Below are 23,447 nucleotides of genomic sequence, written 5' to 3'. Positions count from 1 at the left end.
CCTGGTCTTCTCCCAGCCCAGCAGCTCTGCTGGCTTCCCCGGGGCTCTCAGTGATAACCAGGAACATGGCCTTTCCAGCCAGCAAATTTACATTTTTACTCTATCTCCAAAAAGAGCTAATCTGAAATCACTTTTCCCCCTGCCCTTCATGATGATCCGTTTTGATAAGATCTTGGGAATTCATCTGGAACAAAAGGAATTAATGATTTGAACAAATTATACGCCAGTCTCCCCCATTCCTCCCCTTCACTCCCTTCCCTCCTCCCGCTGGAGGGAGCCCTGAAAGCCTGCGAAGGGACATGCTGGGACACTAATAATGTGTCAGAGCCCAGGCGGCCATGCTGAAAGCTGGCCTAGAAACGTCACATCAGATGATATTAAAAGGGAGCTGCCACAGTTAAGGCATGGGGAGTGCACAAAGCACTTTGTGAGAGGGAAGGAAACCCAGCGCAAGAACACAGGGGATTCAAAGCCATGGGGTCGTTGCTCGGATTTGCTTATCGCTGACACACCGGCTCTGCCATCTGCATGGGGAGTTTTAAGAACAGAGGCCTTCAGTCAACGGAGCGATGCTGAGTCACAGCAGCCAAAGCCGCCTGGAGACTGCACACGGTTACTCTGGGCCCTGCTCCGGGTCTCCACTTGCACAGCATCACCCTGGCTCAGCTGACATGAAATACGCCTCAGGTTTTACTTGCTGTGGCGTGCCAGTAAACAGCCAGACCCAGCCTCGCCTCCAGGTGAGCCATGTGGAGAAACACCGGCCAGGCCCCACCAGGCAGAATGCATCAGTACTAACCCCAATGAGTTCACTGGTGAGGCAGCTACATGCACTCTGTTCTGGCCAGATGACATCGCTTGGGGTAAACTGTGGCCAGGGTGCTGACATACCGGGATTGTCCAGACTTCAGTTAGTGCGAGGATGAATTTCTAGGCGAGTCCCTGGAGGGTGTAAATCAGCATAGCCCCATTGACTTCACTTTATGCCAGCTGAGCATCTGGCCCACAAGGTCACCCTCACCGAAGTGTCTAGTCTCCTTTCCCATTGCTAGTTCATTGCACTCCTGGATCCTGAGACTGCCCCAGCCTCCTGGAAGGTTTAATTAGGTGTTGCAGCCAAGGAGCTATGATAAGCAGAGCCCAGTAGCAAACAGAAACATGGGAGTATCCCGGAGTAACTCACAGATGGGTTTGTATCCATGGTAAAATCCCTTTATGGTTGTACAGTAGTAATTTGTTTGTATTATTTATTACTGTCGGGAAATGTCTAATAATTGGCTTTTATACAGTATTTTTCCATGAGGAGGCTTGAAACATCTTGATTTCTGAGCAATTTCCTGCCAATGCCCTGAGTCCTGAGCAGCTGTCCTCCCTCTGTTCCAGCCCTGAGCCCCCCCATCCCCTGCTCTGCCAATGCCCTTGCACCCTCACCTTCTGCTGTTTCAGTCTTGGACACCCCACACACTCAGTTCTGCCGATGCACCTTGATCCACCACTGTTCCAGTCTCAAGTTCCCCACGCAGCTTTCTGATGCCCATCACTGCTCACTGGCAGTCCTGGCCATCCCCTGAGCAGGGACTCAGCCGTGTGCTGATTTTGTTATTGCAATTATTGTTATTTATTATTACCGGAGTGCCAAGACGCCCTAGTCACGGACCAGGACCCCACTGTGCTAGGTGCTGTACAAACACAGAGCACTAAGATGGTCCTTGCCCTGTAGTCAGATGTTCTCCAACCTAGGAGAGACCATCAGAGTCATCTCCCATGTGATGTCAGCATGCAGTGAATCCAGGCCATCCGAGGTGGGCAGCCAGTGTGTGACAGCAAACCGATTGGGTGGTATTTGACACCATTGTCACTCCTTTTCCACAGGTGCAAACAATTGCACAAGGGACTAGGCAATCATCAGCCCTGATCTCACAATGGTGTCACACTGGTGGTGACCACTGGCCAGACTCTCAACTGGTGTAAATCAGCGTAGCTCCACTGGAGTTACTGGACATTTGCCAGGTTACTCCAGCTGAGGATCTAGCCCAGGAATCACTCCTGATTTACACTGCCTCTCAACATGGGAGCGCACAAGGCTGGTGGAAAGGACGTGGCCCAACACAGTGGCAGCCTGGCTGCCCAGAGCTTGGCTAGTTCTCTCGATGGGTTCTGGGGGTGCCCCGTCTGCACTCACCTCGTAGACGTTGAACTGGCTTTGCCCGCGGGCCAGCTCCCGGTAGCTGGTTGTGAACTCCCCAATGAAGTCGTGGCTGTGCATGGAAAGAGAAGCTCTGTGAGAAATGCTCTAGTGATGGATTGTCGGCCTGGGGGTCATGCCCAGGTGTCAAGGGGCCATGACCACCTTAACTTTCCCATACTGCTAAGTGGGGGTAGGGTCCTGGGGGGAACCACCACTGCAGAGTGCATTCAAGCTCCTTCTTCCCTCCTTGCTGTCTCTTTCTCAGTCCCCTCTCTTTTCCTGTTGTCTTTCCCTCTCTGGTGCACTGGGATCACTGACAAAGCATCTCTCTGCAAACAGAATGAGTAATGGCTGCAGCACAATGGCCCTGATCTGGCCCTGGATAGAGTCACTGCACTTCAGTGCCTAGGCTGCTCTGGCAGATTTGAGGCTTGTACAGCTCTAGCGAGTCCCCCTTACCTGCCGTCCCGGTCCCAGTCGTACACTTCCACCTTGATGGTCCTGCAAGACACAGTGCCATAGTTATTGCCAGAGTCAGGGTGGGACGATTTCACTAAAGGATAGATCAAATCATCCCTCTGCCCCCACATGCACAGCCTAGACTAGCATCAGCATCTTCTCTGGCCCTTCACTCAATTTTGCTGCAAGAGTCTTCTTCTGTGCAGCCCGGAACAGCCTTGTCCATTCTCCATCGCCTCCCAGGTCTCAACACATTCCTACTTTCCTGGTCTATGACCTGTAAGTTCTTCATCCCTCTGCTGGTCTGTGCTATGTATTGCTCCCCATCTGCTTTCTCTGTACACCTTTATCCTGCCCTCTCTTCATTGCCTCCTCACTAAGGCAACCAGGACTTTCTTTTCAAGCCCTCTGTATAATTGTGCCTCACCAGGGGGCTAGACTAGCTGGCCTCTTGAGGTCCTGTCTGCCCTACATTTCTGTGGTTCTGTAGGTCTCTAACCATTCCCATCACCTGTCTCTGGGCCAGGCCTAATTCTGCAGCACCTTAGAATAGCTCAGCACAGAGCTTCCAGTGGTGTTCAGCACAAGTGTGAACCAGGGCCCCCCAGACCTAAAGGCAGGAGGTGCCGACCTGCCCGGGGATGGGGAAAGGCCGTACCAGACTCCCACCCCTATGGATCAGCACAGCTCTAACACACCCTCGCTCATGATGCTTACGCAAGGGAGCAGAGATTTTTGCACGAACCCTCCAGCCGATGTGGACAGACATTGGTCAGAAGCCAGTGGCTGCACCCAGTGGGCAGGGAAGGAGTTAATACTCAAAGCGCTGTTTCAATCGGGGAAACAAAGTGAGGGGGTGGATTGCGTGTGTTGTCTCCATCTGTGACTGGCTTGGCCCTGGTGTCTACGTTTCCGTGGCAACTGAGGCTAAAAATACACTTCCAAAAAAATGGTGGTGGTGGTGGCGGGGGGGACGGACGACCCACGCAACAGTCAAAATAAACTAATTAAATCTCCAGCGCAGGAGTCGGGAGGATAATTAAAAATCATTTTAATAATTTGTTTGGACTTGTTTGGAAGCAGGCGAACGAGTTAAGTGTGTGGGGTGAACCCACCATGCTCCAGAGACCAGCAGGGCTGCAGAGGAGGGCACTAGGATCATTCCAGGAGCCATGGGTCACCAGGTGCAGAGTGCTGGCTGGTGACTGCTACCCTGAGATCTCCACAGAGCTGCCCTGGACCAGGAGTCGCCAGAGCGGATCAGAGAGTGGGGGACATCTAGCCTCAGTTTCCCACAGTGCCCAGTACCAGCTACTTCAGAGGAAGGGGCAGAACCCCAGTGGATAATTATGGAATAACCTGCCCATGCAGGAAGCTTCTTCTTGACCTGTGTGACTAATAATTGCTTTATGCCCTGAAGCAGGTGGGTTTATAGAATCATAGAACTGGAAGGGACCTCGAGAGGTCATCTAGTTCAGTCCCCTACACTCATGGCAGGACTAAGTATTATCTAGACCATCCCTGACAGGTGTTTGTCCAACCTGCTCTTAAAAATCCCCAATGATGGAGATTGCCAACGTCCCTAGGCAATTTATTCCAGTGCTTAACCACCCTGACAGTTAGGAAGTTCTTCCTAATGTCCAACCTAAACCGCCCTTGCTGCAATTTAAGCCCATTGCTTCTTGTCCTATCCTCAGAGGTTAAGAAGAACAATTTTTCTCCCTCCTCCTACTTGTAACAACCTTTTATGTACCGTACTTGAAAACTGTATCATGTCCCCTCTGTCTTCTCTTCTCCAGACTAAACAAACCCAATTTTTTCAATCTTCCCTCATAGGTCATGTTTTCTAGATCTTTAATAATTTTTGTTGCTCTTCTCTGGACTTTCTCCAATTTGTCCACATCCTTCCTGAAATGTAGCACCCAGAACTGGACACAATACTGGAGTTGAGGCCTAATCAGCACAGAGTAGAGCGGAAGAATTACTTCTCGTGTCTTGCTTACAACACTCCTGCTAATACATCCCAGAATGATGTTTGCTTTTTTTGCAACAGCATTACACTGTTGACTCATATTTAGCTTGTGATCCACTATGACCCCCAGATCCCTTTCCGCAGTACTCCTAGGCAGTCATTTCCCATTTTGTATGTGTGCAATTGATTGTTCCTTCCTAAGTGGAGTTCTTTACATTTGTCCTTATTGAATTTGATCCTATTTCCCGTAAGGAAAAACCTGCCTCATCTAATGTAAGAATTTCTTGCTTAACGGGAATCGGGTCCAGCCAGTGCTGACTATAGACACACAGAACACAGACAGAGTGGTGAGAACAGAGATACCCTGTCTGGAGGGAGCGGGGAGTGAGCTTAGCAAGCATTCAGCCTCAGCTAGGTAAATATTAGCAGCCTCTCTTTACAGGGGAAACTGAGGCACAGAGCGGCAATGTGATTTGCTGAAAGCCACCCAACAAATCTGTGACAGAGTCCGGAATGGAAGCAGGGTCCCCGATTCCCCATCCTTCCTGCTCTGTCCATTAAATCACAGCAGATAAGTTGATTAATGAGTCATCATTTCCACTAAAGATGGGCCGAGTGTCAAATGCCCCATGAGCTGGGTGTCCCGCCATTAATTATCATACTCTTACCAGCACAAGATTGTAAATCATCGATCTAAGGTCCTTATCTGACCCCGCCACCTCGTAATTGTTACTGTATTTACTCTCACCGCCATGGGGGGGTAGGGCACAGCTGTTACCCCATTCTCAGCTGCTGCCTGGCCCTGGAGGTGCCTAAAGTTCCGAGGTGACTACATTTCCACAGTTAAAAGTCCTTCGGGTGCCTGAATTTCAGCAGCTGAGCACACGCACAGCTGTCTAAGTCCAGATGCCAGCCGGCACCACTCCCCAGCAGAATCCCTGCCTGTTTTGCCTTTAGGTGCATCTTACGCTGCATTTTCAAACTCTTGGCAGCGAGGCTCGGCGCCTGGTCGACAGGGTGGGTAGCAGAGCCCGAGTCACGATGCCAGTGCAGCCATTCCTAGCACCCTAGCATGAGCCCACATCTGTAGAGCCGGGCTCTGAGACTTGCTGCTGCGGGTTTGACAGTGTAGCGCAGATGTACCCTCGGGGCCTCAGCCTATAGCAGTGCTCGGAGCAAGGGATTTAACTTGGATCTTCCAGGTAAGTGCCTTAAGCCCTGGGCTCCAGAGTCATTCTCATGCTGTGTGGCCCAATTTAGAGTTAATTAGTTATACCCAGTGGAACACTTTATTGGGGAGACTGAGAAAGGCCCACTTCGGGATACCTCAGACCTGGTGATTAGGGACTCTCCAGAGCAGTGGGAGACCCAATTTTGACTCCCCTGGGTTGCACACTCCCAGAGACACAGAAAGTCAGACAGATCCCACTGCCCTTTCACTCTGCTAAACTCCCCAGCTGGCCTCCCCTGTGCGCTGAAGTGATGGGCATGAAGCCGCCTGCGAGATTTGTGACGCCAAAGTGGCCCTGACATTACATTTAAAGTCACACACAGACAGTCAGCCCCAAACGTTTGCTCTCTTGAAGGAGCTGGCTGCACCTCCAGCCCTAACAGCGATACCATGCCCCAAGCAGCTGTCAGCACTGAGCATCCGTCAGGGGCCTCTCGCCTCTGCAGTTGCACCCAGGGCTGGACTCTGTACGGGTCAGTCTGTCAACCTTTGTGAAAACCTCTTGCCAGACTGGCTGGAAGATAAAGATGGGAGAGGATGATGGATAAGGAGGCTTCAGGGGGTGGAGCTGTATCAGAGTTTGGCTGGGACAAGGGTAAGGACCAGATTTACAAAGGATGCAGGTGTACACCTAGTGGATTTTACAAAAGTGCCCAAGCAGCTCAGGGGTATCTCTGCATTGTTAGGTGTCTAAATACCTCTGTAAATCTGGCCCTAAGTGGGTTCTTCTAGCTCTCTGAAGTGGCTGGCTCTTTACCCAGGCAGCTATAAGGGAGATGGGTATGTCTAAATAGAGAGGGAGGTCCTAGTGTGTGGGCTGAGCAGCCCTGAGGAGGAGCAGCTAAGCTAGGAGACAAGGCTTGGACTGGGCTTTGCATTGTTTCCTTTTGAGTTCCCATTGTGAATAAAAAACAAAGCCCAAGAAGGGGGTAGTACTGATCCAGAGGGATGTGCTCCTGGGAGACCCTCAGAGAAAAACACCCAGGATTGCAAAGTAATTGAAACGAATGCTCCCCCACCCAGCTCAGCAAGTGAGCAGGATGGCTAACAATCTAGGAAGAGACAGACGGAAGACTGTACTGGGTCCAAAACAAGGAGACACATATCCTGGCTATGTTAACACTCAAATTCACACCCCCACACGCACATCCATGATGGTATTATTTGTTTATGTATTTATTATGCATTAATTTAGAGCTTTGAATTGTGTGGAGGAAAGATGCAAAAAAATCCTCCTCCAATAATGCACTATGTCTCCCTAAATAATCTCCAGCATCATTCTGGAGTATCTATATGTTGCATTTATCATTCTGGAGTATGTATACATCACATCTTTCAGGCATATGTCATATCTAGCATTCTGGAATACGTATGTGTCACACTCAGCATGTATAGATCATCACCATATGACACACCATATGGTGTGTATGTCACATCTGTCATGTATATGATATGTCATATCGTGTATATGTCACATTTATCATGTATGTCACACCTATCAGGTATATGTTGCATCTTTCATATCAGAGGATCATATGACACAATATGCCATGTATATGTTGTATCTATCATATCACCATATTATGTGACAAATCATAGTATATAATATCATGTGTATGACACATTTATCATGTATATGTATATCGATCACATCACCATATCGTATGACACATTGTATTGGATATATGTCACACCTACAGTGGCATGTCTAACTATAGCATCTACCTACAGCACCATATCTATGCTACATCTGTCTGCAGTACCTTTCTTGCTCTATAACAGCTTTGGACTTGTTCTCTTGCTGCGTATCCATAACACCTATTTAACTAGCCAGCTTACTAGCTAGCTACAGTGCTGTGGGCTATAACTGGCTAGAGCCTTGATTGGGCAGACTGGCTTCAAGAGGCTCTTAAACTAGCTGAAGCCCATTCCAAAGGCTAATCCCCAGAGGCTGTCGAGAATGAGACCTGGCCCCAGAGCATTAGCTCCAGGGAGCTGGAGGGCTCCCTGTGTATTCACTTTCCCCAGTGCAATTAGGCTCCCAAAGCCATCAACCCCCAGACACACAATCGTAAGCAAATTTATCAGCCTTGCCCCCTAACTGGAACTCTGGCAGAGTGTGTGACAGGCGTTTCCAGCTGGTGAGTGAGCCGGGGATCTGTGACTGTCTCAGGAGACTGTTATGAGGGGGTTGGGAGGAGGACATGACAGCCAGCGGCTCCTTAGCGACCAGGGTGGAGGTGGGCGTTTCTTGTCCAGCAGGCTCTCTGGGAGCAATGCGTATGTCCCAGTATCGGTATGCTGGCTGTCTCCATGTGTGCATCTGTCTGGAACGCCAGATCCAGACACATCAGAACCATGATATTCATTCACTGGAATACAGTAGCTTCTTTCATACAGACAGTGTCTGAAAATGTTTTTTGCATGAGGGGACAGATTCCGAGGAGACGTAGATAGAATAGCATGAAGAAGAAGAATAGAAAAAGCTACCACTGTAATGAAACTGCAAGGTGCCAAACTGAAAATTGACGCAATATTTTCCACACAATTAGCCTGGTGGGATGCACTGGCACAAGAGATCACGAGGTCGAGAACGGAGCAGGATTTGAAGAAGGGGACTGGACAGTCACCTGGCTCTTGAGACAAAGAGGAAAAGCTAACCAAGTGTTCGGAAAGGGTTACACGCCCTCCTCTAACTCACCCTCTAACTCAGTGGTTCTCAACCAGGGATCTGGGGCAGGTTTCAGGGGTCCACCAAGCAGGGCCAGCATTAGACTCACTGGAGCCCAGGACAGAAAGCCAAAGCGCCACTGCATGGGGCTGAAGCCCGCGGCCCTCAGCTCCGCCAACTGGGGTTGAAGCCGAAGCCTGAGCAATGTAGCTTTGGTATGGGACCCCAGGCAATTGCCCTGCTTGCTACCCCCTGATGTTGGCCCTGGCTTTTATATACAGAAAATCAGTTATTGTGGCACAGGTGGGCAGTGGAGTTTTTATACCATGTTGGGTGGGCCTCAGACAGTAAAAGGTTGAGAACCCTGCTCTAAGTAACAGGTCAGCACGAGACTGTGCCATGAGCACATGGCTCCATAATCGTCTGATCCTTGCACCTTCATCTGAGCAGAGATGGGTACTGGACTGGGTGATCCATGGGTCTCTCTCATCCATCACGGCAAACCACAGAATAGAATCATAGAAGATCAGGGTTGGAAGGGACCTCAGGAGGTCATCTAGTCCCACCCCCTGCTCCAAGCGTTCCTCAAACTCTGCGTTGCTATGTGATGAACAGGATTCACACTCACAGGGCTGAATGGTCTAGCCCAGGGGTCTCAAACTCAAATGACCACGAGGGCCACATGAGGACTAGTACATTGGCCTGAGGGCCGCATTTACTGACACCTCCCACCCACCGCCCTCAGCCCTGCCCACACTCCACCCCTTCCATGAGGCCCCGCCTCTGCCCCGCCTCTTCCCACCCCTTCCCTGCCCCCATTCCAACCCCTTCCCTGGCTCCTGCACCAGGGCTCACCCTGAGTCCCTGCCTGACCCTGCTCCACTTCCAGCAGCCTATGTCCCGGCTGCTCTGCCCAGAGAACTTGCTCAGCAATAGCCACAAGACATGCTACTAGGCAGGCCGGCCGACAGCAATTCCGGGCCCCAGGGCAGAACAATCAATGGGCCCGTGGTCGGCCTGACATTTGGGCTGTGCTGGCTGGAGCCCAGCGAGCTGCTGCCGGCTGCGCTGCTGGTTGCGCTGCTGGGCACGCTCTTCCGGCATGGCCAGGGCTTCCACATACCCACCTGGCCACCTTCGCCGCCCGCGGTACCACCCCGCGTGGGCCTAGGAGCCTGGCCCGCCTGGTCAAGCTAAAAGGGCCTGGGACTCCCGGCCGATGCTACAGCGGCAGCAGGCAGGAGCCCCTGGATCCTTTTACATCACCTGGGCCCCTGGGCAATTTCCCCCTTTGGCCCGCCCTGTCGGCAGGGAGAGGCGCTGCGGTGAGCGCCTGCCTGGAGAAGCTGGCAGGAGAGGGACAGTAAACACAAGGGGGGGGTTGTATGTACCAGATGGAAAAATTCTGGGGGTGCCCCTGTGTGTAGTGTAGGGATAATAATACTGGCTGACCTCACAGCGGGCAGTACATAAGGCTAGTCAGAAAATGGGGAAAGGGGTTTCCACTGAAAATTTAAAGTTTCTGGTGAATAATCAAAACCCAAAATATTTCAATTCTGAAATGCTGATGCAGTGCCTCATGGGAGTTGTAGTTTGGGTGCCTCATGCTCCCATTCACCTCTACATTCATGCTTCTAGTCACCAGTTTCCTGCTTGGACTACATCTCCCATGATGCACTATGGTCTCCCTTCTTGGTGAGAGAAGGCAGCTTATTAAGGCACTTGCATGGCTGCAGTGTATCATGGGAGATGAAATTCAGTAAGAGCCTGTACCACAGAAGAGAATGGGGATACAATGCACCCACTCTACAACTCCCATGAGGCAATGTGATGGTGTGGAGAAGTAGGGCATTATCTGTACTATATTTTATTAATATTACATGCACCTCAGTTTGCCTGTTTGATATTATCTTGCCTGACTGCATGTAATTAAATCTCAGGAGGCTGTCAGGGGAGCAAACAGGAAACTAAAGGATGCCAAAGATAAAGTACCGCCAGAGGGCATACTAAGAGTCCTTAAGAGAACAATGGGGAAGCTGTTAACTGGGAAATGCCCACTTGTCAGACTCGAACACAGGTCTGATCCTAGGATCAAAGGGGCACTAAATCATTAAAGACTCCAGCCTAGAGAGGAAGGGAGGGTGAGTGGGCAGTAGGAACTGGAGATGAGTCGCTGACAGAGACATGCTGGGAGAACACTCCAGGGACCGTCTGTCTCTCCCAGCCCAGGGCTGAGTAGACTTACCCAGACCTTGCAAGTGAAGAATATAGTTTGGGTATATTCCTCATTCCTTGGCTCCGGGCCTCCAGAGCTCCTGCCTCCAACCACATTATTGGCTCTGCCTCCCCAAGCCTGGGTTCTGCTCTGTTTGTGCCCTGGATCGGCTGTGCACGTGGAGGAGTCAGTCGTCACTCCAGAGCAGTATGTGAGCTGACAGGAGGTTACAGCTTTCCAGGACTGCATGCGCCACACCAGGACTTAGGGTGACCCTGGGGGGGACTGGCTGGGTTAGTCAGTCTGGGAGTTCAGCAGCCAGGGAGAACTACGGGGTCTGTTTGTGTCCGGCGGCCTGAGAAGCGAATCCCTTTCCTCTGTAGCGTGTCTTGCAGCAGAGGAGCGGCAGGTTGAGCTGGCAATGCTGCTTTGGGGGCTGAGAGCAGGCAGTGAAGCTGGGCAGATTCTCAGTAACAAAGGCCTATAATGCTAAATACCTAGTAATTTGGCATGGCTCGGCTGTTGGGAACCCATCTTGGGACACACAAGCCCAAGGTGCTGAGTTAGGTTTGTCACCTTTTTAGTGGCTGGTAACTGGACACCTGAGGTCCTGCCTCCAGCGACCTCTTCCCTTGAGGCCCCGTCCCTGCTCCGCCTCTTCCCCCCCAGACCAAAAAAACAGACCTCAGGGCTTGCCAAATGACACCCGGACACACAAACCGAAACCTGGCCTGTCTGGGTGAACACCGTCCAGGTGGCAACCCTCTGCTGAGTGTAAGTGTGGCCCACGGGAGTGTCACTAAAAGGCTGATCTTTATTTCCTGGTCCCAGTCATGTGACATTGGTCAGGCTTATAAAAGTCACATGACTCCAGGGGCTACTGTTACATCTTCTCTTCTTTTTCCCCTTGAAAATCCAATATCCAGTAACATGCAATGTCAGCCTGACAGGACAACCGGGAACTAGCAGAGCCAGGTAGTAACAAACCAATAGAGATCTGTGGGGCAGAGGCCGGGGACAGCCTGACCCCTCTGAGAGGTGAGATGATTATTCTCCCTCCTAGTGGAGATCGGTCAATAACCACTGCCCGGGACCCTCCACACCTTTCTGATCACACAGCCACTCCGGTTGGCAGTTCAGCTACCAACCTGCATCCGCCCCCTGCAGCTTGTTTGCTGCTCCTGGCGTGTTTCCTTGTCAGTGACCAGACAGGCTTGTGATAACTCTATCAGCAGCATGCCCAGTGTCCTGTAGGCAAACAGCCAAGGGACTCCTTGCTTTAGTCAGGTTCTTCTGTCCTATTGCACGACTGGCCCTCATGGGCCGCTTGGACCTATGGCCTCAGCGAGGACGGGACCTCAGCCGCCTGCCAGCTGGCTTCTGTTTGGCATCTAGCATTCCTTCCTACTTGCCATGGGAGTCTCTGCGTGGCATGCTTGCCACTTCTGTTCTAGTTCCCTGGGGCAGGGTTCTCCTGTAACTGCTTCCAGGTTAATTGTCTTTATGTAAGGGGACTGTTGCCCCCTTACTAACATTCAGTGGGGGTGTTTTGGTTGGCTAGCTCCCCGCACTAAAAGGGGAAGGGTCGATGGCAAATCAGGAGCCTGAGACTGACAGTCCCCAGGAACCATGGGGAGAGGCCAATGCTCCAGATGAGCCTGATTGACAGGGCGGGCAGGCTAATCAGGGAGTCAGGAGGCCAGAGGGGGTCCCGTCCTCCGTGTGAACTGGAATGGCCTGAGTCAGACTGAGTGGGGCCGAGCTAAGGAGAGAGCAGGGGCCCAAGCTGAGCTGGAAAGCAGAACCGTGCCAGATCCAGAGCCAGAGACGCAGCCCAGGGAGAGCAGATCCTGTGCTGGGAGCAGAGCTGCAGCCGCAGAGCCAGAGATGCAGCCCGGGGAGAGCAGATCCTGTGCTGGGAGCAGAGCTGCAGCCGCAGAGCCAGAGACGCAGCCCGGGGAGAGCAGATCCTGTGCTGGGAGCAGAGGTGCAGCCACAGAGCCAGAGACGCAGCCCAGGGAGAGCAGATCCTGTGCTGGGAGCAGAACTGCAGCCACAGAGCCAGGTGTGGTAAGCAAGTGGGGCCAGCCAAGGGGGAACCTGGGCAAAGGGCCCAGCACAGAAAGACACCCCCAGACAAGGGCCCTTGCAGGCCAGACCGGGAGGGGGACCTTAACCCTACGGGGGGCTGACGCTGGGAAGAAGGGTCCCACCACTCAAAGCCCGGAGGTGTGTGGCCACCACCATTGCAAGTGTCCAACCCGCAACGTCTCTGCAGCACGGCCTGGGCCTGAGAAGGAGGCCTAGGACCTACAAGAAGCAGACTGTGACCTGCCCTGACATTCCAGAGACACTGGTTGTGATGTTCCCTGCCACAGAGCGGGGTGATGTGTTTTCCTTTAACCTTTCCCATTTTTCCTTGTTCTTTTCTTTAGATTAATTGTTAATTAAACAACTTGTATTTGCTTTAAATTGTATGGAATAATCAGTGGGTCAGGGAGGTGCCCAGTGCGGAGAGAGTACCCCGGAGTGGGGACACCCTAGCCCCTGTCCTAGGTGACCACAGCAGGGTTGGGGGTCGAGCCCCCCAGGAATCCTGGGCCCAGCCTTGTTGGGGTTACGAGGACTCAGCCAGACAGGAGAGTGGAAGGGGAACCCTCAAGGGCAGGAAGGCCTCTGGGTAAAGGAAGTGGGAGCGGGGACTCAGATCCTTTCGCTAGCCCACCTCACCGGGGTAGTGCAGAAGTCAGGAAATTTCCCCACAATAGCGGGACCATTCCCCCGCTTACATTTAGCTCGAGAAGCTTGCTAGGTGATGGCACTACGAGTTTTGCCCTTCTGCCAGTTTCTGAGTCTCTGAGCTGTTGTGAGCTGTGCTGTGATATGCCAACAAAGGATCCCTGGAATCCACCACAGTTGTTTATAGCCAGTCCTTTGTCATTTACCCGGCTCCTTCGCTAGCCCCGTCGACTGTGCCTGGTAGGGGCTGGATGCAGTGTGCTAGAACTGAGGTATCAAAAAGAACTGCCCAAAGGAGCCACTCCCCAAGGGTGATCTATTTGTGGTTACTAGCTCGCCTGGAATCCCACTGGTGAGAAAAGTGAGATTTTAAAGGTATTTTATTGCTATTTGCTGTGTCCTACAACAGCCGAGTGAAAAACGTGGAGGAGCCCACCTGTAAGAGGTGCTCTTTCCTGTTTGATTCAGAAACACCTGTGCCAAAGTGGGAACATGGGTCAGTTGAAACTCTTGTGATTTCAGTGGCTCTTCTGCATTTTGTTTCAGATTTTGCTCTTGGAGAATGTATCCACTGTGCTCTGCAAAGTCAAGTCTGCCCCTCACAATGACCTTGCTTGGGCCTGTCTGTTCATCAGACCCCCAGAATTTGGTCTCTAATTGATATATCTGGTAGCCATTCAGTCTCATAACGCAGCTTCATGCAGGGCTGTGACTTACCGGCCAAGAGCTTGTCTGACAGTTGGTTGGCATTAGAAAACGTGCCTTTCCCAAGCGACATTCTTCCCTGGATCAGTGACGTTTCTGAAGGACTTTGTCTCGTACTTTGCAGCCCGCTATGGCTCTCTGGGCTCTGCCGCATGGAGCAGCAGCAGGATTTCAACAGCTCTGATTTCTCGGCAGTACCTCTCCATGCTGCAGCCACCTCCTCTGTTCTCTACCAGCCTCCCATCTAGACTGAGGGATTCGGGCGGCATCGTTTGATCCCCGTTTGCCAGTGGCTTACCCCCCTCTGACACCATGTCAGGATGGTGTGACACACGGGAGAGCTGGTACTGATTTCCTAGCCCCGGCTGCCTGGCCTGGGTCAGGGTTATTAAAGAACCCACACGGCAGGGGTCCGGCTCCATTGACTCCCATGGCTGCTGTTCCAATGACTAGCTCCAACTCCCACTAAAGATAGTTTCAGGCCTCTGAAAATCAGGTTCTAGGTGTCTCACCCAGACACCCCAGAGCAGTGGATGCTTTCTCCCCATCAGTACCTGGCCCAAGCCAGGGAAGCTAATGATCCAACCAGCAGACTAAATTCGGTGATGAATCCATGCCACCTGAGGCATGTTGCACACATGCTAAGAAGAAGTGGATGCTTTTGCAAAAATAGGTCTGAAGCTCACTGTGCCTCAGTTTATCTATCTTTTAAAATGAGTGTAACAAAATGTGCCGTGGAGGGGTGGCATGACACTGCTCAGAAAATGCTTTGAGCTGCGCAAATAAACAGAAACACAGAGCGACGTTGTGCCACAGAAGAACATGTCCCAGGACTGAGTGTTTCCTGCTGCTCTCGCTAACATTTTGTTGTTAAACATGGTCCTGCAGTAAAGCCTCTGAAATCCCACAGAGAGAAATACTCACAGGCCATCAGCTCAGTCCAGGGAAGCAGTGCAAGGTGCTATCAGATGCTGCTGCTGTAGAATGACATGGGAGAGGGAGGAGAGCTGCAGACACAGAAGATTCTCTCCCAAAGGTTAGCTAATCCTCCAGCAGATTACACTGGGGCTGGGGCTGATTAAGAAGGATTCCGGTTCCACTAGATCAGTGAATAAAACCAGCCCTGTTCATACTCGGGAGCAGGGGAATTTTTGTCATTTGATATCTGCTCGATTTATTATATTCGTATTTATTGAGAGCAGGGCCCCATTGTGTTGGGCACTGCGGACACAGATGGCGAGGGACAGACCATGTCCTGCGGTGTTTACAATCTACCTAAACAAAGTAAACAATATTATGCACAACTGGGGAACTAAGGTGCAAAGAGAATTGGCCAAGGTTGCACAGTGAGTCAGTGGCAGAGAAGGCAATTGACCACCCACCCTCAGGATGAGAGACCAGCTTCCCATTGCACAGCTAGAGGATCAGGCAGCTCACGCTTCGCAGAAACAGCTGCTCTTAGGCTAGCCCTGGAAATGTACAGGGGTGGAGAGGCAGAGCTTATAAGCAGAGGTAACTATTAGTGTGTTTGCACCAGAGAAGGCTGTAATTAACACTGGCTTTATCCCCGACACATAGAGAGCCGTGCAGTGCATGTGGCATTATGTTTTATGAATACCCCAGGCTGAGTGCAGAGTATGTCGCGTTGATTAATGGTACCTATTAGACTTCATTCTCTCCCTAATTGGCATTTTTGTGTACAGTGTGTCAGCATGAAGGTGCCCTCATTAGCCTGATTAGCACTCTTGTCAGTCACCTGTCACCCAGCCAGGCTCTCCTGCTCCCTGGAATGGCGACTGACTTTTCCCCGGGATTTAAATATAAAGGCGCTACCGGCTTTTCTGAATAAAGCAAAGAAGCCACCTCCAGGGCCTGTCCATTTGCGTCCCTGCCGCCCACTGCCTCATCAATCACTCTCTGAGCACACTGCCTCTGCAGGGAGGCAGCTGTCTCCGGGGATGGTGGCCCCATCCCTCACTCTGCTACCGCTGAGATCAACCAGGGGCTGTCCAATCTAGAGCTGAGCCCAACCTGCAGAGCTGGAGGATTTCAGACAGGGAGAGCCCCTTTGAAGTGCCTTGCTACGGTGACACGGTGAAGTGTCCTTTTAGATCTCAGAAGTCTTTTGTACTGGAGTTGGTGTGGGTAGGAAAGTCTTCCCTTCCCATTGCCCCATATACATATAGTGTAGCACTCCGCTCTGTTAGAGTATGGAGGTGAGGAGAGATTAAAAAGACTGGGATTGTTCAGCTTGGAAAAGAGACAATGAAGGAGGGATATGATAGAGGTCTATAAAATCATGACTGGTGTGGAGAAAGTAAATGAGGAAGTGTTATTTACTCCTTCTCACAACACGAGAACTAGGGGTCACCAAATGAAATTAATAGGCAGCAGATTTAAAACAAACAAAAGGAAGTATTTCTTCACACAACGCACAGGCAACCTGTGGAACTCCTTGCCAGAGGATGTTGTGAAGGCCAAGACTATAACTGGGTTCAAAAAAGAACTAGATAAATTCATGGAGGATAGGTCCATCGATGGCCATTAGCCAGGATGAGCAGGAATGGTGTCCCTAGCCTCTGTTTGCCAGAAGCTGGGAATGGGCAACAGGGAATGAATCACTTTATGATTTCCTGTTCTGTTGATTCCCTCTGGAGCACCTGGCACTGGCCACTGTCGGCAGACAGGATACTGGGCTAGATGGACCTTTGGTCTGACCCAGTGTGGCCATTCTTATGTTCTTATGGATCAGAGCCCCAGCACTGGAGTGACTTCAGACAAGACTGGACCGGACAGTACACTTCATCGGAACAATCCTGCACTGGCTGGATGGGGGCCTGTAGATGGACTCAAAGCCCCCTGTGCCTTTTTTTCATCTCTAACGGCTATGATTCCTGGCAGCCTCTAGGCCAGGGAGATCGTGACACCTGGCAGCAAACAGCCTGCTTATTTGTGAACACCCTTAAGGGGATCTGGGCTTGTTTGAAGCCGTGGAGCTACTGCAGCTGCCAACAAGACTAAAGGAAGAGGGTACAGAGCGGCCACTGACGTACAGCCAAAGGCGGGGAGGACCTCTGACCTGGCAGTCTCTGCGTGTTTGTGTTACCTTATGTCAAAGGCCAACCCGTAGCAGGGACCCCACATGGCGCCTCCGGGGGGAGCAGCGGCTGTGGAGGGGGGCAGCTGCAGAATCACCCTGGGGCGAGAGGCTGTCCAGAGGCCCCTTTGGAACGATGTTTGGGAGGATCCAGGACTTGCAGTCTTACTCCACCCTAACCCCATCGCCCCCCAGCCCAAAGCCAGCAGGTTAGGGGTAGGGGAGACAAGAGGGCCCCTACCTGTCGTAGTCTCCATTGCAGAGGGCTCGCACAGGGATGGAGAATGCCTGCCACACAGGGTTGAGCGTGTTCTTAACCACTTCCGTTTTGTGGCAGATGGTGAAGCTGTGGGACAGGGAGGGGCATGTGGTTATCCAACCAAGCCATGGGCTAACCCTGAGAGCCCTGACGCCTTCCTGGAGACTGTGTTAGGCCCACACTCTGGCTGTGTGGGGCCTTCAAACCCGGCCCCTTAGCCTTCACGCCGCCACGGACACTCGCCCGGCCTTGCGAACGCTGCCACCGAAGCTTTAGCAGCTGGAGAATCCCCTCAGAGCCTGCGGCCTTGTCTGGCGCCTTACCCAAAGACCGGGAGCCTTCACATCACTCTAGCGGGCTTTGGAGCGAGTTCCCAGCCCTGCAGATGGATGTCCCGACATCCTCTCCATACGGGCAGCGGCAGGGTGAGACTCAATTCGCTCCTGCACCCATGGGCCTCAGCCCAAGCCCAGATACACAGAGGGTCTAGGGCTGAGAGGGGAGACCAGCCTGCAGGGGCCGGTCAGTTTTTGGCCTCTCAGGGCCTGATCCTGAGAGGATCTGAGTGCTCATGACTCCCACTGAAGTCAGTGGGAGCTGAGGGTGCTGGGTGCCCCTCGCTGTCGCATCTAGGCACTTCTCAGACTCCATAACCATTCACGCTCAGGCCCTGCCCCTCTGGGGAGCACTCAGGGAGCACAGGGTCTCACCGAGCTATGGACCTGGCCGGCTTACAGCACCCACCCTGGGTGTGAGCCTCCCAGATGTCTGCGTCCAGCAGGCCCAGGGTAAATGGGACGTGTCTCCAAGGCCCCGTGCAATATGCCGATCAGCACAGTGAAGGAAGGCAGTTTGGGGGGGGGGGGGGGAGTCAGAGGGGCTGCCTTTGATGCAAGCCTGTGGCATGTGCTCCGAATGGGAGCGCCAGCTCACCCCTGCCCTGTTTGTCTTTGATTTAGAGAGATCAATGGGATGAATGTCTCCATTCTACTTGGCACACGGCTCATTAAGCGTTCCCATCCCCCGGAGGAATTACAGCCTCGTTTCTTCTCTCATCTGCCGGATTCGGGAGAACTCAGGAGGAATTTCATACAGCACCTTGCAATGTGCTGCGAGGGGAGGTTGGCTCCCAGCGCCCTGCTGCCTAGGGATGCACCAGCCCCCATGCCTAGCAGATCAGAGCTGTCACATGCACTTTGCATGGGTGTGAATGGCGGCGGGGAGTGGGAGGGGGTTAATGCATGTTGCATCCCACAGGTTTGTCTGGGCTGGGAACCGAGTGGTGTTTTACATGGCAGACACTCCCACCGCTGAGCACCCTGGAGCCAGTCATGGTAGCAGGTTATGGCCGACCCCGAGGGTCCCTTCCCAGGTATCTTGAGGTGCAGCAAGAAATCTAGGGGAATTCTGCCATTAACTCTTGGAACGGCGGCCTTTGCCAGACTGCCAGCTAAAGCAAGGCTGTCTAGGGTGCTGTCTGTCCCTGACTCCTCACAGCTTTAGGGTGCCATGCACGTCACTGGGTGACGGCTCCTGGGTGCTGGCTCAGGCCTGAATGCACCCATTCCTTCACACTGATCAGTGCACCAGGGGTCAGCCATAGCAGCGAACACCCTGTTTCCACCTGTGCTTCCCCACGGGAGTGTGGCAGGCCCAGCTAGCCAGTGAGGGCCTCTCCCCCTCCCATCCATCCCCAGCTGAAGGATGCTGCTGTCTCTGCTCTTTGCCTGAACCAGGCAGAGGGCTGGAAGCAAGAGGGAGGAACCTTGAGGGGCCAGCATGGCGCCATGGCAGGTAGGCATGGGACCCTGCCCCAGGCCTGCTAGCCTGGGGAGGTGAGCGCTGGGTTGGCACTTACGTTCCATCCTCGTTGCTTCGATAGAACACCATGAAGGGGTCGGACTTCCCGAAGAAATCTTTCTTGTCCAGCTTGTTGGCACAGAACTGCATTGTGGCCACGTCCTGGAGGGAGAAGCATACGCGCTGTGAGTGGCACCAGGGTCGGGGGATGCCACCAGCCCAGCGGACTCCGAAACAGCCCTGCACTCATGGGGGTGGTCGAGGAGAGAGCTACAGCCCGACGGGTACACTCTGCCCTGGGGCAGCCAGGGTGGCATAGTGCAGGGGGAGTCAGGTCAGAACTGGGATGTGCTGGAGGAATTGGGAGGGGACTTAGGACTGGGCTAGCAGGGGCTGTGGGTGGGGAGTGAGGAGCAGCGGCAGAGCTGGGGGGAGCCCAGGGCTGGGCTAGCAGGGGCTGGGGGTTCGGACTGAGGGGCAGCAGCAGAGCTGGGAGGCTGCAGAGGACTGGCTCGGTGGGGCAGAGGTTGCTTGTTGATAAAGCAGCAGGACCGTGCAAGGGGAAGCTTCGCAGCATTTAAGTCCAGAAGGGCCCTACACCATCTCCTGGCTGCCTGTGTAGCACAGGCCCCGAATGGCACCCATCTGCCCCTGCACTGAGCCCAAAGTCTGTAATTAGATCAAAGCATTGCCGTCCTCAGGAACCGAGGGGCCCTACGCCCAAGACCCTGTCAGTGGCAGCAAATTGATTTGCTGGGATATGCCCAGAGAGTCCCTGTGCTGCAGAGGAAGGCAAACTCCCCGAGGTCCCTGCCCATCTGAGCTGGGAGGAAGTTCCGTGCCGAGCCCACCCTCGCCTGCAGCCAGCAAGCTGGGACTCCTCACAGCTCCACCAGGAGCAACAGAAAGGGGCTGCTGGGCAGGGGCGAGGCTGGTGACTTACATCCCAGTGCAGGAAGCCCAGGAACTGCCATGTAAAGCATCACAGCTGGGCCCTGCGGGAGGCCTGGCCTGAGCATGCGCTATGTGTTCGTGAGGAGACACCAGAGCAGACGTCAGCCTTGGGGGAGGTCCCCTTTCTGGTGGCTGGGGCAGCTCTCGTTAGTACAGGGTTAGCTCCCTTTGTGCATCCCACCCTGCTTGGTACACGCCGTGTCGCATGGCAGCCCACGAGGACCAAACCCCATGAAGCCATAACGCCCCGAGGCAGCAGCCTAGGCAGCGCCAACATGCCAGCAGCCTGGGCTGAAAAGGAGATGGAGCCTGGAATCCAGCATCATCTCTGGGCCTCGGTTGGTGGCAGTCCGGGAAGTTCCTGAGGGCAGCAGAGATGAAGGGGCGGAGGGGCTGGGCTCATACACCTGCTCCCTATCAGGAAGGGGGGGCAGGAGAAACCCTTAACTGTGCATTTCCTGGTTCTCCCATGGCTGAGTTTTGCTCAACTCCATGTTCTGCGGGGGGATGACGTACCACCGAGCTGCCGGCGGGTTTTGCCATTGACTATGAGATGGGGGGTTTGGTGCTGTTGCTGGCTGTAGCAAGGTTAAACGGTCCCTGGAACTGCCACTAGCAGCCTCTGGTTTCCACGAGCTTAGATTGGCCCATGTGGGTCTTTTATTAATAAGTGCATGGCCTATTGTGATCACGTGACGCAGCCCCCAGATGAGAGGTCTCCAAGTAGAACCCAGGAACTGCAGGAAGTGGTATTAGTCAGTCAGTAGGGGGTGCTCTCCCCAGGCAGTCAGTGCTGACGCCAATGCCCCAGCGTGGCACTAGGGGGTGCTGTGCTGCTGGAGGGGCTGCCATTTAGACAAGCAGTAAAACTGATCCTTTGGGGATTTTAAAGATCCCCTGGTTGTTTCCCCAAAGAACCCCAGTGTCCTGGCCAAATTCCAGCCTGGGTCCTACTGTGCCGCACCAAATCCCCCCTGCAGCTTCAGCTAGCTCCAGGATCCTTTTCTTCTCTTCCCCTAAGTTGTTGCACAGCATGGTCATGTGTGGGTGAGCAGCTGCTGTGCTCCGCCCCAGCGATGGCTGCATTTCCACAGTGAGCAAGTGATCCAGCCACTCCATCCCTTTCAGAATACATTTGTGACTGAGCCCGGAGGAGCCTGGTCTAGTGGTTAGAGCAGGCAACTGGGAGGGCTCCTGGGTTCCATCACTAGCTCTGGTAAGGAGTGTGGTCTGTGCTTAGAGGAGGGGCTTAGCAGTCAGGACTTCTGGATCCCTGGCTCTGCCCTTACTGGTGGGGAGACCGACCTTGGGCTGGTCACTTCCCCTGTGTGCTTGTCTCCCGCTCTGCGTGATGGGGTTTATAATGCTTACCCAAAGCCCTTTGAGCCTTCCACAGGAAAGGTGCTATAGACCTGTGACATGTTATTATCATAATCCTGGGGAATAGGACCCGGGGCTGCTGAACCAAGCGCCGAGGCAGCAGAAACTGACAGCGGGGAGAGACGGCAAATGCAGGGCTGGCTGGCTGCTCCCTGAGCCCTGCCTCCCGTTACAGATGCCCTGGAGCAGGGGTGGGTAAACTACAGCCTGGGGACCGCATCGGGCCTTTCAGACATTTTAATCCGGCCTTGAGTTCCCACCGGGGAGTGGGGTCTGGGGCTTGTCCAGCTCCAGCGGGGAGCGGGGTTGGGGGCTTGCCCCACTCTGCACATGCCATGGATCTGTGCGGCTCCCAGAAGCAGCGGCATGTCCCCCCTCTGGCTCCTACACGTAGAGGCAGCCAGGGGGCTTCGCACACTGCCCCCACCCCAAGCGCCGCCCCCGCAGCTCCCATTGGTCAGGAATCACAGCCAATGGGAGATGCAAGGGTGGCACCTGCAGACAGGGCCCTGTGCAGAGCCATCTGGCTGCACCTCCATGTAGGAGCCGGAGGGGGGTACATGCTGTGACGAACTGGGACTGTTCTCAATGTGGTCTTTGAATGCTGAGTGGGGAGTGTTGGCTGGGAAGGCAGGGGAGGTTGGCTAGGACAGTCTGCATTGGGGGATGGGAGACTGGCCTTGAGGGAAGATACCTGAGCATGTAACATGAGAACCCAGGAAGGAGTTAGAGGCCAGGTGACACCTTTGCCCAGGGAAACTGAACAAAGGCTGTGGGAGGGGTCACTGAAGGGAGAGTTTCAGGAGCTGGCTGGTGGAATGGCTGGGAGGTAGACAGGGCTCTGACCTCCCAAGGGGGCTGTGGGGCCCTGGGACCCCAAAATGGACCTATCTGGGGCGGATCCTGTTGACTGTGACTGAAAGACCTGTCTTGGACTGTGTTCCTGTCGTCTAAATAAACCTTCTGCTTTACTGGCTGGCTGAGAGTCATGGTGAATCGCAGGAAGCCGGGGGTGCAGGGCCCTGAGCCCCCCCACACTCCGTGACACATGCTGCTGTTTCCGGGAGCTGCTTGAGGTAAGCGCCTCCCGGAGCCTGCACCCCTGGCCCCCTCCAGCACCCCAACCTCCTCCCCATCCCTTATCCGCCTCCTGCCCTCTGAACCACTCAGTCCCAGCCTGAAGCACCCTCCTGCACCCCCAACCCCTCATCCCCAGCCCCATCCCAGAACCCTCACCCTCCCCCCGCACCCCAACCCCCTGCCCCAGCCTGTAACCCCCTCACACATCCTGAATTCCTCATTTCTGGCCCCACTCCAGAGCCTGCTCCCCCAGCCAGAGCCCTCACCCCTCCCACACTCCAACCCCCAATTTTGTGAGCATTCATGGCCCACCATACAATTTCCATACCCAGATGTGGTCCTTCGGCCAAAAAGTTTGTCCACCCCTGCCCTGGAGTCTGGCAGAGACCCCCGGACAGTGGAAGGCAGCCTTGGAGAAGGGGCTGTGCGGAGCATCTGTTACCCCCATGATGCCAGTCTCCCTAGTGACTGCAGCAAAAGTTGCCATGGGGGTGCAGTCTGGTCCAGTGTTGGGCAGGAAGCAGTGGTGCCCTCTGCCCCTCATCTGAACACCTGCTCAGTGCGGAGGCTGATGGGAACTGCAAGCCCCCAGCTCCCATTGGGATAGGATGGATCCTTTAAAGGCCCCTAGAGCGACCCCACTGCCCCGGCTGCTGGGCCAGCTGCCACACACTGTGTGGGCTCTGGCACCAGCCCC

At 53.7% G+C, this 23,447-nt stretch overlaps 1 protein-coding gene across 2 annotated transcripts in view; it reads right to left on the bottom strand.

The window, feature by feature from the left end:
- CPNE5 (copine 5) overlaps positions 1–23,447 on the bottom strand; it is a 192,129-nt gene that overhangs the window by 79,612 nt on the left and 89,070 nt on the right. For both annotated transcript variants that reach the window (XM_054028328.1, XM_054028329.1), the window contains exons 9-12: positions 19,395–19,498; positions 17,519–17,623; positions 2,648–2,689; positions 2,183–2,258 (exon numbers count right to left, since the gene is read on the bottom strand). In XM_054028328.1, coding sequence (XP_053884303.1) covers positions 2,183–2,258; positions 2,648–2,689; positions 17,519–17,623; positions 19,395–19,498 — 327 coding nt within the window. The remainder of the gene's footprint in view (positions 1–2,182; positions 2,259–2,647; positions 2,690–17,518; positions 17,624–19,394; positions 19,499–23,447) is intronic.

The sequence above is a fragment of the Malaclemys terrapin genome, chromosome 4 (genome assembly GCF_027887155.1).
Source record: "Malaclemys terrapin pileata isolate rMalTer1 chromosome 4, rMalTer1.hap1, whole genome shotgun sequence".
Classification (NCBI taxonomy): Eukaryota; Metazoa; Chordata; order Testudines; family Emydidae; genus Malaclemys; species Malaclemys terrapin.
This window is presented reverse-complemented; position numbering and strand designations above follow the sequence as displayed.